The following is a 13,618-nucleotide window of genomic DNA, read 5'->3' as shown; positions in this document are numbered from 1 at the left end:
CCAACATTTCTATTTGTTCTCTTTTAAAAAATATTTCCATTTTATTAATATTTTTTTAAAAATTAAATCTTTATTGTTAAAAGTATTACATATGTCTCCCTTTTTCCCCCATGGACCCCTTCTAGCCACCCCCCCCACCTGCCCCAGGTTTCACCACCCTATTGTCTGTGTCCATGGTTTATGCATAAATGCATACAAGTTCTTTGATCTCTTCCCACCCACCCTCCCTACCCTGACTTCCCTCTGAGGTTCTGCAGTCTGTTCTATGCTTCTATGTCTCTGGATCTATTTTGTTCATCAGTTTATTTTGTTCACTGGATTCCACATATGAGTGAGATCATGTGATACTTGTCTTTCTCTGTCTGGCTTATTTCACTTAGCATAATACTCTCCAGGTCCCTCCATGCTGTCCCAAAGGGTAAGAGATCCTTCTATTTTTATTGCCATATAGTATTCCATGATGTAAATGTACCACAGCTTTTTTATCCACTCGTCTACTGATAGGCCCTTGGGCTGTTTCCAGACCTTAACTATTGTAAATTGTGCTGTTATGAACATAGAGGTGCACACGTTCTTTCTGATTGGTGTTTCTGGTTTTTAGGATATATTCCACTAGAAGTGGAATCACTGGGTCAAATGGCATTTCCATATTTAATTTTTTTAAATTACAAAGTTGTTTTAATTTGGTACATATAGAACACACCTCAGGATCTGTAATTCATGAGCATATGAGGAAGTTAATTTGGGCAGCTGCTATTAAGAACCTTAGGCAAAGCTGCTAGACCTAAGACACTGGAATTTTCCCCTTAGACTCTGGACAATGTTTTGCTGATTGGGAGTTGGGCCTCTCCTAAGATAGTCATTCAGTTTGTCAGAATCATCCTACGGTGTCAGATAGGGTGAAACCCCAAGTTTGCCGCTCACTGGCTTTTTGGGAGTGCACGGACTATTCAAAGAGTAAGACGTGTTGTTGCTGCTGACATTATCAGAAAAGCCCGCATCCACAATCTTTGGGTCAGATTCCTTTCTACGATTGTGAGATAGCTCTGACTCATCTTCTGACTTTATTTCCACATAGTCACCTTCGTTTCCTTTAGTCTCTTTGAAATTGGAAAAATAGTTCTGTGTAGCTATTTGGGCATTTAAGGGCAAATTTCTATTTACTACCAGAACTTTCTGTGAGTCTTGGAGAGTGAGATCTGAGTGTTTTCCAATACCCTGTTGACATGAGTCACCTATACCTGGCAGCAAATCCTGGTGACTCTCACACCTTGAACTGTTGTGTAAAGACAACAGCTGTTTCCTTCCCATTTCATTAGGGTAGTTGATGGAGTCCGCTGACTTGTTTACTAAGATGGAGGAAGATTAGGACCTGTTATAAGGCTGAGATTTAGCGCTGATTCATTTCCGACCCAAAGAGTTATAAAGATGGTCTTGACATGAGTTCCCCTTGTTGGGCTGACTGATCACCACACTGTGTCTCTGCATGGAGCCCAGCAGATGGTTGGAGGTTTGCAGAGAAGGCATGGAGCAAGCTGTGGACAACTGTCTTGGAACATTTTTTTGTGTTTATCTCTAAAATAGGATATTTTGGCTTCAAGTCTTGCCCTGGCTGATAACAGAAATCTGCTAATTCTCCATTACTATAGGTCGAATGCAAAAGGATTTTAGCATCTATGTTTATCAGGATATTATCCTATAATTCTCTTTCTTTGTAGTGTCTTTGTCTGGTTTTGGAATTAGGATAATGCTGGCCTCATAAAAAGAGCTTGGAAGTGTTCCTTCTTCTTGGATTTTTTTTTTTTTAATAGTTTGAGGAGTATAGGTGTTAGTTCTTTGAATGTTTGGTAAAACTCCCCTGTGAAGTTTGAACCAGGGCTTTTGTTTGCTGGGAGTTTTATGATTACTGCTTCTATTTCATCAGTTGTTATTGGCCTATTCAGGTTTTCAAATACTTCCTGATTCAGTTTTGGGAGATTGTATTTTTCTAGGAATATGTTCATTTCCTCCACATTGTCCAGCTTGTTGGCATATAGTTGTTCATAGTATTTTCTTACAATCCTTTGTATTTCTGTGGTGTCTGTTCTTATTTCTTTTTTTGTTTTTCTGTTAATCCTCACCCGAGGGATATTTTTCCATTGATTTTTAAAATTTTTTTAGGGAGAATGAAAGAGAGAGGGAAAGACAGAGAGAAACATATTAATTGGGTGCCTCCTATATGAGCCCTTACCAGGGTCTGGGCTGGGGAGGAGCCTTCAACCAAGGTAAGAGCCCTTGACCAGAATCAAACCTGGGACCCTTTCATCCACAGGCCAACATTCTGCCCACTGAGCCAAACCTAGGACTTAGTTGTTATTTCTCCACTTTCATTTCTGATTTTATTTACTTGGGTCCCCTCTTTTTGTTTCTTGATGAATTTGGCTAATGTTTCATCAATCTTATTTACCTTTTCAAAGAACCAGCTCTTGGTTTCATTGATCTGGAAGACCTATCCAGTGAAGTCAGCAGGGTGTTAAAGTCCCCCACTATGACTGTATTGCTATTGATCTTTCCCTTAAAGCAGCGGTTCTCAACCTGTGCGTCGAGACCCCTTTGGGGGTCGAATGACCCTTTCACAGGGGTCGCCTAAGACCATTGGAAAACACATATATAATTACATATTGTTTTTGTGATTAATCACTATGCTTTAATTATGTTCAATTTGTAATAATGAAAATACATCCTGCATATCAGATATTTACATTACGATTCATAACAGTAGCAAAATTACAGTTATGAAGTAGCAATGAAAATAATTTTATGGTTAGGGGTCACCACAACATGAGGAACTGTATTAAAGGGTCGTGGCATTAGGAAGGTTGAGAACCCCTGCCTTAAAGTCTCTAGAAGTCTTTAAAATATATTTAGGTGCTCCTATATTGGGTGCATATATGTTTACCAGGGTTATATCCTCTTGTGGGATCGATCCCTTTAGTATCAAGTAATGACCTTTGTTGTCTCGTATGTTGCCTTCATTTAGAAGTCTATTTTGTCAGATATGAGTATTGCTACCCTAGCTATTTTTTCATTTCCATTTGTCTGGAAAATTTTTTTCCCATTCCTTCACTCTCATTCTGTGTGAGTCTTTTGTTCTGAGGTGGGTCTCTTGTAGACAGCATATAATTGGGTCATGTTTTTGTATCCATTCAGCTACCTTATATCTTTTGATTGGAGCATTTAATCCATTTATATTTAAGGTTATTATTGATAGGTACTTATTTATTGCCATTTTAATTCTGTATGCCTATATTTCTCTATTTCTTCTCATTACAGCAGTCCCTTTAACAGTTGCAATGCTGGTTTAGTAGTATAAAACCCTTTAGCCTTTTTTTTTTTTTTTTGTCTAGGAAGCTCTTTATTTCACTGTCTATTTTGAATGAAAGCCTTGCTGCATATAGTAATCTTGGTTTCAGATCTTTGCTTTTCATTACCTTGAGTACTTCATGTCATTCCCTCTGGCCTGTAGAGTTTCTGATGAAAAATCAGCTGACAGCCTTAGGTGAGTTCCTTTGTAGGTAACAAATTGCTTTTCTCTTGCTGCCTTTAAGACTCTCTCTTTTTCTTTAATTTTTGGCATTTTATATGATGTGTCTGGGCATGGGCCTGTTTGGGTTCTTCTTGCTTGGGACTCTCTGTGCCTCCTGAATTTGTATGACTTTTTCCTTCACCAGATTAGGGAAGTTTTCTGCCATTATTCCTTCAAACATGTTCTTGATCCTTGCTCCCTTTCTTCCCCTCTGGCACACCTAGTATGTGAATATCATTATATTTCATGTTGCCCCACAGCTCCCTTACGCTCTTTTCCTGTTTTTTAATTGTTTTTTTCTTTTCGGTTCTTTGATTGAGTGATTTTTTTCCCTACCCTGTCTTCTAATTCACTGATCCAATCCTCACCTTTCCCTAATCTGCTGTGTATTCACTCCAATGTGTTCTTTATTAGTGCTATGTCATTCTTTATTTCTGACTGTTCTTTTTTCATAGTTATTATATCTTTTCTCATGCTGCTGAGCATCTTTACCATCATTATTCTGAACTCTATATCAGATAAATTTCTTATCTCCATTTCATTTATCTCTTCTTCTGGGGTATTTTCTTGTTTTATCAATTGGGGGTTGTTTTTTTGTCTCTCCATTTTGGCTACCTGTTTGGGTTTGTGTCTATGTATTAGGTAGATCTGTTATGACTCCTAATCTCTAATGCAGGACAATGTCAGATGCTATTTCTGATTGGCCCTGAGTGCCCCATTTGGGGCTACCAGCAATCCACAGCTTGTGGCTCCCTCTGCTGGGGCTGGATGTGCACTTCGTCCTTCCAAGATGTGCACCAGGGTCTGTTTTTCTTAGCCCCAGGCCCAGAAGGAGTCAGGCAAAGACTCAAAGCCTCCAGAGATCTGTAGTCTGATTGTTTTCAGCCTTGATTGGCCTTGGGCTATGGACCACAAGGTAGGGCCAGAGTTTTCCCAACAGTGTGTGGCAACTATTTTTCCCCTAGGCCAAAACCACCTGGATAGCAAAGGTCTGTAGGAGAAAGATGTCTTCAGCAGCATGAGGGGATGACTCAGCACAGGAAACCAGGTGGCTGCCCTCCAAGCTCCAACCCCAGAGCCCCCAACCCTGGACTCTCCTCACACAGCTCCAGTCCACTCTGCCTTTCCTCTAACAGAGCCCAAGGTGAGTGGCTACACACAAAATTTTGTGTGTTGGCTCTTTTAAGAGTGTGCCTGCATTTCCAGCTGTCTCTGGCTGGCAGATAGTAACCCTGCAGCTTTTCACAGCTTTCTCAGTTCTGGTGCTCTGGGCTGGGGAGCCCAGTTCTGGGTTTAGATCTCAGAGTTCTCAGTGGGAACCCCCCACAGCTGAGATATCCCTACTGAACCTTCAACTGCTGTCTGTGGGAGCCCAGCCACCCCTTTCACATCTTTGCCCTTCCTACCAGTCTCTACTTTCTGTCCTTGGTTATCAGGGTTCTCTCCAGCAAGTCTTCAGTTGATTTTTCACGGTGTTTTTTCTGTATTTGAGTTGTAGTTCCAGTTTCAGCCTTGGAGTGTCAGTGTAGCTTTCACTTACTCTGGCGCTATTTTTAATAGAAATATTTCCATTTTAAAATGTCCACAATCATGGCAGCTCTCTTGGGGAGGCGAGCATCTGGGAGCCCAGGCTGGGCAGGCTGTGTCCAGCTGAAAATAATTTTGGTGCTTGGAGAAGGCAGGAAAGTGGTATAGAATATGGAGTGATTTTTTGGTTTTAAAATATTTTGAAAAATTATGTTACATTGTCTTTTAAATTATAAAATGTAATATTAAGCATATGGCTTCCTTAAATTTATGTTTCAGTTTTGGGCTTGGAACCGCCTCAGCTTTATTCTTGCCTCTTTTTGTCTTTAGTGGCTTCCTGGAAGGTTCCAAGAAATCTACTGAACTGGAAATATAAAGGTCCCACCCCTTACTCCATCACTCTGGCGGTACGTGCCCCATGACCGCTGATGTACGTGTCCACGACCCTGGGCCTGAGTGTGTTTGGGGGAAGAAGCTTGACAATGAATTGAATCATTAATTTTTAAAATGCTGTCATGTAGCCTGCTCCAGGGAAAAAAACTGGGTGGGCCATGACATCAAGCTGACAACAGAGAGCCACTGGAACTCCAAAAAGCCTGTCCCTGCAGCCTTAAGAAAGAGTGTTTTTGTGCTTGGGTATTGGATCAGGGCCATGTTTTTACTTTTCATGAATATTCTAGTCTTCGGCTTCCTCATTTCTTAGCTGCTTATTTCATTTTTCTGAGATAGTTTACTTGCCCAGTGACCCCAGGGCAGTCCCATATCTCAGTTCCAAGTGTATTTTCTTTCTTTCTTTTTTTTTGTTAATCCTCACCCGAGGATATTTTTTCCATTGTTTTCTAAAGGGAGTGAAAGGGAGGGAAGGTAGAAAGGAGAGCGGAGGGAGTAGATGAGAGAGAGACAGACATTGATGTGAGAGAGACACATTGATTAGTTGCTTTCTGCATGTGCTGGGACCAGGGGCAGGAATTAAACCTGCAACTCAGGTACCTGCTCTTGACTGGGAATCAAACCTGTGACCCTTTGGTGCACAGACTGACACTCTAACCACTGAGCCATATCAGCCAGGGCCCAAGTGTGTTTTCATAGGAACTATAGGATGTTCTGCTCTGGGGCCTGCTGCTGGGATGGTCTGCTGTCCTCCCTATACATCTAGCCTGGGCTCTGCACCCCGCCTACTCTCCGTCTATTCTCCACAGTATAGCTAGAGCAGTGGTTCTCAACCTTCCTAATGCCGCAACCCTTTAATACAGTTCCTCATGTTGTGGTGACCCCCAACTATAAAATTATTTTCGTTGCTACCTCATAACTGTAATTTTGCTACTGTTATGAATCGTAATGTAAATATCTGATATGCAGGATGTATTTTCATTGTTACAAATTGAACATAATTAAAGCATAGTGATTAATCACAAAAACAATATGTAATTATATATGTGTTTTCCGATGGTCTTAGGCGACCCCTGTGAAAGGGTCATTCGACCCCCAAAGGGGTCGCGACCCACAGGTTGAGAACCGCTGAGCTAGAGCCATCCTTTAAAAGCCTAGGTCAGCCCATGAGAGCCCCTGCTAAAGACTCCTAGGCACGTCCTCTGCTCCAGCCACACAGCCAGCTTGTTCCCAAGCACACTTCTCCTGGCCTTCGCTTTTGCTGGTCCCCAGCCTGGAGGATTCCTCCCCAGATATCTGCCTGGTCTAGTTTTCCCATGGTTGGGGTTTCTCCTTAAATGTCAGAAGGGTTTTCTTGATCCTAAATCTAGAAGGCTGTCCTGCCTCTCATTCCCCTTTCCTCCTTTCCTGGGTTGATTTTTTCTCCACAGCACCTATGGCTACCTGACACTGTATTTCTACTTGTTGATCTACTGTCTGTCTCCCCAGGTCTGTGAGAACAGACATTGCCTGTTCTGTTCACTGTTATCTCCCCACCCTCGCTCATGGAGTAGTAGAGGCACAATAAATGTTGTTGATTGACCAAATGGACCCCATATCACTTGTGTTCTTTGGTGCTGAGATAACCTGTTACCAGTTTGATGCCTCAGGAGCTTCTGTCACTCACCACCCCATTTCAATGACTCCCAATAGACCCTGAGCCCATGCCTCTCTCCTGAATGGCACACTTAATTGCCTCCTCAAAGGCTCCGCTTGGGTGTCTAACAGGTGTCTCAAACTTAACATGCTCCAAATTAAACTTCTGAATGTTCCCCACTAACTTACTCTGCACAGCAGATGGTCAGTAGTGATTCTAGCTTTCCTGGCCAGAAAACTCGGGGTAATTCCTGACTTCTGTCTTCCTCTCAGACCTCACATGCAATCCCTCAGGAAGCCTGACCTTACACTGGGTCCAGAATCCAGCAGATTTTCCACACCCGCACTGCGATCAGAGCAGTCCCAGGCACCATCGCCCTCCCCTGCACGGCGGGGCAGCTTCCTCATTGGTCTCCCTGCTGTCACCCTTGCTTCCCCACAGACTAGCTTCACAGAGCCCTTGAAAACAGAGGTCAGTCCAGAAGAGGCACATCTATAGACAGAAGGCAGGTTAGTGTTGCCTAGAGCTGGGAGGTTAGGTGGAAGCGGGAGTGACTGCTAACGGGTACAGGGTTTTCCTTGGGGGATAAAATGCTCTAAAATTGATTGTGGTGATCCATGCACAACTTTGAATACACTAAAACCATTGAGTTGTTTTAAAAAGCAAATAAGCATGTTTTTTAACATTAAAATAGTCATGTCTTGTCCCTTCCCTGATCAGAACTCTCAGTGGCTCTCATTTCACTCTGAATTAAAGTCAAGGCCTTTTTGATGCCTACTAGGGTCTCCCTAACTTGGTCCCCATTACCTGCCTGACCTTTCCCTACATCCCCTTCTTTCTTCATTCCACTGGGGCCATGATGGCCCCCTGATGTTCCTAGAACCTGCTATGCTCATTCCCACCTCAGGGCCTTTGTTCTTGCTGTTCCCTCTGCCTGGAACGTTCTTCGACCACACATCCAAATGGCTCACGCCTCACTTCCTTCAGGCCTTTACCCAAACCTCACCTTTCCAGGGAGGCCTTCCCTGACCATGCTACCTTATTTAATATCACCCCGATACTTCCTATTTCCCTCCCCTGACTTATTCCCTCCCCCTTTAGAACGTATTGTAATCTGACAGTCCGTGTATTTTATTTGCTTATCTTATTACTGACTGCCTCGCCACTAGAATGTAAGCTCTGTGAGGGTGGAAATTTTGTCTGTTTTGCCCCCAAGAGGATTTCAGGCACATAGAACAGGCCTGACACAAGCACTTCGAGTGTTTGTGGAATGACAATGATGGATGGGATGACCAGTGGCAGGACAGCAATCTGCAGGGAGCAGCCTGGGGCTGGAGCCTCCCAGCTTAATCCCCAGAGAAAACCCTTGGGTGGGCAAAGCCCTGCATTCGCTTTGGGCCTGAATCATGGGAATCTTTAGCACCAGGAGCAGCTGCTAAAATAGCAGGAGAGTGAATTGTATAGTATTTTCGAGCTTTAGTTCCTCATCTATAAAATGGGGGTTTTAGAGAACCTATCTCATAAGGCTGTTTATGAGGAAGCAGCTAGAACAGTGCCAAGGACACAGTGCCAGGTCGTTATGATTATGACTACCCAGGGCGTGAAAGAGAGGTTGTATAACGAGGAATAGTTAAAGGAGAGACAGAGGAACACAAGGAGTGTGTGGGGCAGGGAGGCAGAGGGGATTGCAAAGAGAGAGGAATGGCCCAGAAGAGGCAGCAGAAAGAGGCCAAGATGAGTATGGAAGGGAAGGGAGGGACTGGAGGTATAGATCTATCCTGGGGGCTACACAGGGAGGCCTGTGAAGGAGGAGGCAGGCAAGGGGGAGGGGAAGGAATAGGAGGGGAAGGTGGGAGTCCTTGAGAGCAGGAACAATGCCCTGTATGCCTCAGAATCCAAAGTTGTGCTCTCACAGGGCTTGGTGCACAGGAGGAGCTCAGAAGATGCTTACTGACCGTGAATGCCAGTAGGAGCCATGAAGCACCGCCTGTCTACCCAGCCTCCTGGCTCTCACTCCCATGTGTGTTAGTGGTTGCCAAGGTTACCTGCTGAGCTGCTCCTGCAGTGCCTTCAGCTCCCTCTCCTGCTCCTTCAGCAGCTGCTCCTGGTGCCAGGCTTGCTCCTTGGTCTTCTGCAGCCTATGTCTGAGGGTCTGGAGGAGGGGAGGAAAGAAGAAAGGGAAAGGGAGCTGAAAAAGAGGGTCAGAGACCCCAGCCCCAAAATGACTTGACAAAGGACCCCATGAGACTTCAGACCATGTGAGACCACCCTTGGGTGGAAGGCAGGACTGGGGATAACACTGGGAGCTCTGATGCCTGGCTCTGCCTCTGGGTGAGCATGGAGCCACCATGTCTTCCTTCATTGAGGGGTGGAAGTTACAAAGCTCAAGGACCCAGAAGACTCTGGCTAAGGAGGAGGCTGAAGGAAGGCTTATAAACAGTCTTGGGTGACCTCCAGGAGACCCATCTACAACAAGAGCAACTAGTTGAGGTCTGCAACAGTAGGATTTACATATTGGCAGGAAACCTGCTGAGAATGAGAGCTATGAAACCTGAGAAAAACAACTGCCCTGGAGAACTGTTGGAAAGGTATCTCAAATGCAAATGTCTTTAGGGGCAAGGTAGCAGTATTGATGAATAAAATGAGCCTGGTATGAGGCGATGGGTAGAGGTGGGGACCATGGTGAATTAAAGAATGCATAGCTTTCAAAAGACATCCTCAAATAACAATAATCCTAATCCTGTATGGGCTAATAAATATTGATCTGTGAGCTGGAATGATCCCCAGGCTACCATTGAAGACCTCTGACTATGGGCCACTTTAGATTGGGGAGAACAGACAGGTACAGAGCTCAACTGCTCTCACCTTGACCGCATCCTGCAAGGCCACCTCTGCTTGCTCCTCCTTCCTGGTCACACTGGTCACTCCTGTTTGCTCTTGTGGCTTCTCTGTGGTGGAGCCTTCCTTTGTTCCCAGGCCCTGAAGGACGCTGGGCTCCCCCAGAATGCTAGGCTCCTTGTTCTCCTGCCTGTTTGGTGACATGGAGCCCTCATTCATCCCTCGGGGGCTGGAGACCAGCAGCCCCTGGTCGTGACCCCCCTCTGCTTCCCTTTCATGAGTCCCCTCTGTTCTTTGGCCCTCTGTACTCAGCAGAACCCCTCGGCCCTCACCCTCTGTCCCTACCACCTCCTTCAGAGCCTGATTGGCCCTCTCCCTCGGCCCCTGGATGCTGGGTGTTGAGAGTTCCAGGCAGATCCCTGTCTGTGGTGCTCCTATCTCCTGGTCTTGCTGTAGCCCCTCCCCCTCTGGTTCCCACATGCTGTGGAGGGCCCTGAGGCTCCTGGGATCTTCTTTCTTCTTTTCCAAAAAGGGAGAAAGATGCCTATGTTGCTGGGACATGGGGAGTCCAGCTAACCGGTCTTCCCCTGGTGCATCTCGCAGACAGCTGGCTTGGCTGGTGTGTGCCTCCTCTGGCTGGACTCCTTTGGGGCCTCCATTTACAGCTGAGATCTGCAGAGAAGCCCCAAACCCATCATCATCCTTCTCAGCACCAATTCACCAAGCTGGTGCATGGGAAAGGCCACAGCCCTGATGCAACAAGCTTGCTAAATATATGGATTCCCAGGCCCTCCAACTGGAAATGCTGATCCAACAGATCTGGGGAGGGTCAGGAATCTGTTAACATCGGGTGATCTGATCCGAGGCCCCAGCTTTGACCTGATCAGGGAGCAGCAGCTCTTCTCTTCTCAATTTCCTTTCCTCCCTCACCGCTAGCTCACACCCTTCTCCCTCCTTCATTTCTATCTTCTACATGAATCTGGTTTCCCCTAAGTTCTTCCCACCCCTCTCCTCTGATCTTTCCGTCCGAACTTGACTTCTTTATATTTTCTTGTCTGCACAATGGGAATAATCAGACCTGCCTTGTAGGGTTGTGATAAAAACTTAGATTGACCAATAGTCTGCTAAGAGTCACCTCTGCCAAGAAGCCTTCTCTGTACCCCATATTCCCCTGTGCACACTCCTACGCTTCACATGTCATGTTGCAGCGTGTTCCCTTAGGGTCTGCCTCCCTGAACAGACCTGGAAGTCCTTCAGGTCAGAGACTGAGTCCTCATAGTTTCTGGACCTGGTGCCTGGAAGCTGGTGGGGGTGCAAAGCGAGCTCGTGGAATGATGATAACTGCAAACTACCACTTACTGAGCACGTGGCAGGAGCCTTGTTCTGTGCTACACATGGTCTGTCTCAAGGCATCCTCACAATCGCCCTGCGAGCATGGCAAATAATTTGCTGGAGGACCGTGGTTAGTAAGGGCTGGAGCTGGGATTTGAACCAGGTGATCTGGCTCTTCTTCAACCGCTCCCTGAACTGAACTGAGACATTTGCAAATTTTCCAGAAGAGGTTGTTTCCCTGGACTGTTTCCTATAAGCTTCTGGTCACCCTCTCTAGCACCTCCTCCTCCCCTGGGCCCCAATGGCTTCTGCAGATGATGTCAGCCATTCCTTTCTCTCCCCGATATCCCCACCACTTAGGAATATGAGCCTTTGCTTCTGTGGGCCCCCAGTCCCCAGGTCCACATATTGGCCTGTCTGTCTGTCCAGTTGGTACAGGGCTCAGTTACTGTTCAACCCGAGGGGTCCCAGCAGAGACGGAGAAGAGGCAGCTCAGAGTGAAGATCAGGCAGAAGCACCTCCTTTGGGGAGTCTTTGGTTTTTCTGGGTCTTCCCTGGGTCTGGCTGGAATTAGAGCAGCGGGACCTGAAAGTAAAAGGGGCAGGGAGATCCTGGTCCTCTCTCCAGAAGTGGTCTTGGCTCTTGGATGCAGGATATCCTATCTTTCCCACCACCCATTCATCCCACCCCCCTTTCCACCTTCCTCCCCTCCCACCCTCGTGCACGCATTCCCCTCTTCATCCGTCCCTGCATCCCCACCCTCCACTTATCCACCATCCCACCACCCATTCATCCTTCTAACACTCTATCCCAGCCACCCAACAACTCTTTAGAGAGTATATTCTATGCAACATCATGGGGCATCATTAGGTTATCCTGAAGGCTAGGGAGGTGGAGATTCAGGGGCTCAGAAAGCAAGAAGGGAGGGAGAAATGGATGGTGCTAGAAGCTGAGGGCTTGGGGCTCGCTTAGGATGGATGGTAGCTGTGGCAGCAGGCATGAAAAGAAGCTTCCCTCCACGTGTACCCACTCACTCTGAGAACATGGGCCAGGCCCCATCCAGGTCCGACCGCTGCAGATCCAAGTCGAAGGCCACCCCGTTGAGAGCATAGAGGGAGTCTAGGATGTCCTCTTGGAGTTCAGGGCACACCAGAGGGCTCCGGGGGCCATACCATTCCCTGTGTTCACAGTGATCAGCATCCTTGGCCTTTGGCCCTGGTGCTATTGCCACCCCCAACCTCAGAGAATCCACCTCTGAGCTGCCTCTTCTCCGTCTCTGCTGGGACCCCTCGGGTTGAACAGTAACTGAGCCCTGTACCAACTGGACAGACAGACAGGCCAATATGTGGACCTGGGGACTGGGGGCTCTTTCTTCCTTGACTTTCCCCTCATCTCTCTCATTTGATATTAAACCATCCTTGTGGGGATGAAGGGGGAAGTTTCGTGAAGGAGGGATAGTGGGCTCAGGTACAAGCAGGAGCATGCCCCACCTGGTGAGCTCTGGGTTCAGGAGGCAGAGCTGCAGGCACTCGGCCAGCTGTCCGTGGGCAAGGCAGAAGCGGATGAAGGCACGGCCTTTTCCCAGAGGGGTCTTCAACTGCAGAGCACACAGGGGGCAAAGTGGGGTGGTGTTAGGCCAGGGGAACTCAGCCAGCACAGAGAGGGCATGGGTGGTTGATGAGAAAGGGTGTCATGGGAGGAAAGGGTGGCTGGAGGGGTGCTGAGAATAGCACTAATGAGAGTTGAGGACCAGCGAGGGGGTCTACGGCCAGTGGAGCTGGGATGGATAAGACAAGGGCCTCTGGCAGGCCTGTGTCCCCTGGCCCCCAAGTGATCCCCATCAAGGGCCTGGTGGCAGGACCCCATCATCCTGGGGCCAGCCTGCCTGCCACTTGGCCCTGGGTACCTTGTCCTGTGAGTGAACAAAGAGGGCCGGCTCTGTGTTCCCCCGCTGCTGCCTTAGGGCAGTGCAGAGAAAATCCCAGTAATCCTTCTGAGGTCTCAGGAAGCTCTTCTGCTGTTTCTGGTCAAACTGGGAGCAAGAGGAGGGAAAGGAGTCGTAGAAATGCTTCCTCCTAGAACCCACCCTGTGTCCCAGCATGCTGAGCGGGCACATGGCAGAGGGGCAAGGGCTTGTGCAGACAGACCCGGCTCAGTGGCTCTGCCCTTACTGGCTGTGTGGCCAGGAGCAAGCTGCTTGACCTCTCTGAGACCTCAGTGTTCCCATTCATTCATTCCAGAAATGCTGAGCACTCACTATGCGCCAGACCTGTTCTAAGTCCAGGGGAGACCGCAATGAACAAACTGACCTCATGGGCTTTTATCTGGAA

The 13,618-nt window shown here is 47.0% G+C and overlaps 1 protein-coding gene across 6 annotated transcripts in view; it reads right to left on the bottom strand.

The window, feature by feature from the left end:
• RUFY4 (RUN and FYVE domain containing 4) overlaps window positions 1–13,618 on the bottom strand; it is a 31,213-nt gene that overhangs the window by 13,904 nt on the left and 3,691 nt on the right. For 5 of the 6 annotated variants that reach the window (XM_023761159.1, XM_023761140.1, XM_023761144.1 and 2 more), the window contains 6 exons: window positions 13,195–13,320; window positions 12,779–12,885; window positions 12,323–12,466; window positions 11,807–11,873; window positions 9,984–10,628; window positions 9,164–9,270 (listed from right to left, as the gene is read on the bottom strand). In XM_023761159.1, the coding sequence (XP_023616927.1) occupies window positions 9,164–9,270; window positions 9,984–10,628; window positions 11,807–11,873; window positions 12,323–12,466; window positions 12,779–12,885; window positions 13,195–13,320 (1,196 nt within the window). The remainder of the gene's footprint in view (window positions 1–9,163; window positions 9,271–9,983; window positions 10,629–11,806; window positions 11,874–12,322; window positions 12,467–12,778; window positions 12,886–13,194; window positions 13,321–13,618) is intronic. The other variant, XM_023761163.1, reaches the window with a different exon arrangement.

Source organism: Myotis lucifugus, unplaced genomic scaffold, assembly GCF_000147115.1.
Source record: "Myotis lucifugus unplaced genomic scaffold, Myoluc2.0 scaffold_3, whole genome shotgun sequence".
In the NCBI taxonomy this organism is placed as follows: Eukaryota; Metazoa; Chordata; class Mammalia; order Chiroptera; family Vespertilionidae; genus Myotis; species Myotis lucifugus.
The sequence above is the reverse complement of the archived record's forward strand: the minus strand, read 5'-3'. Positions and strand labels throughout refer to the sequence as shown.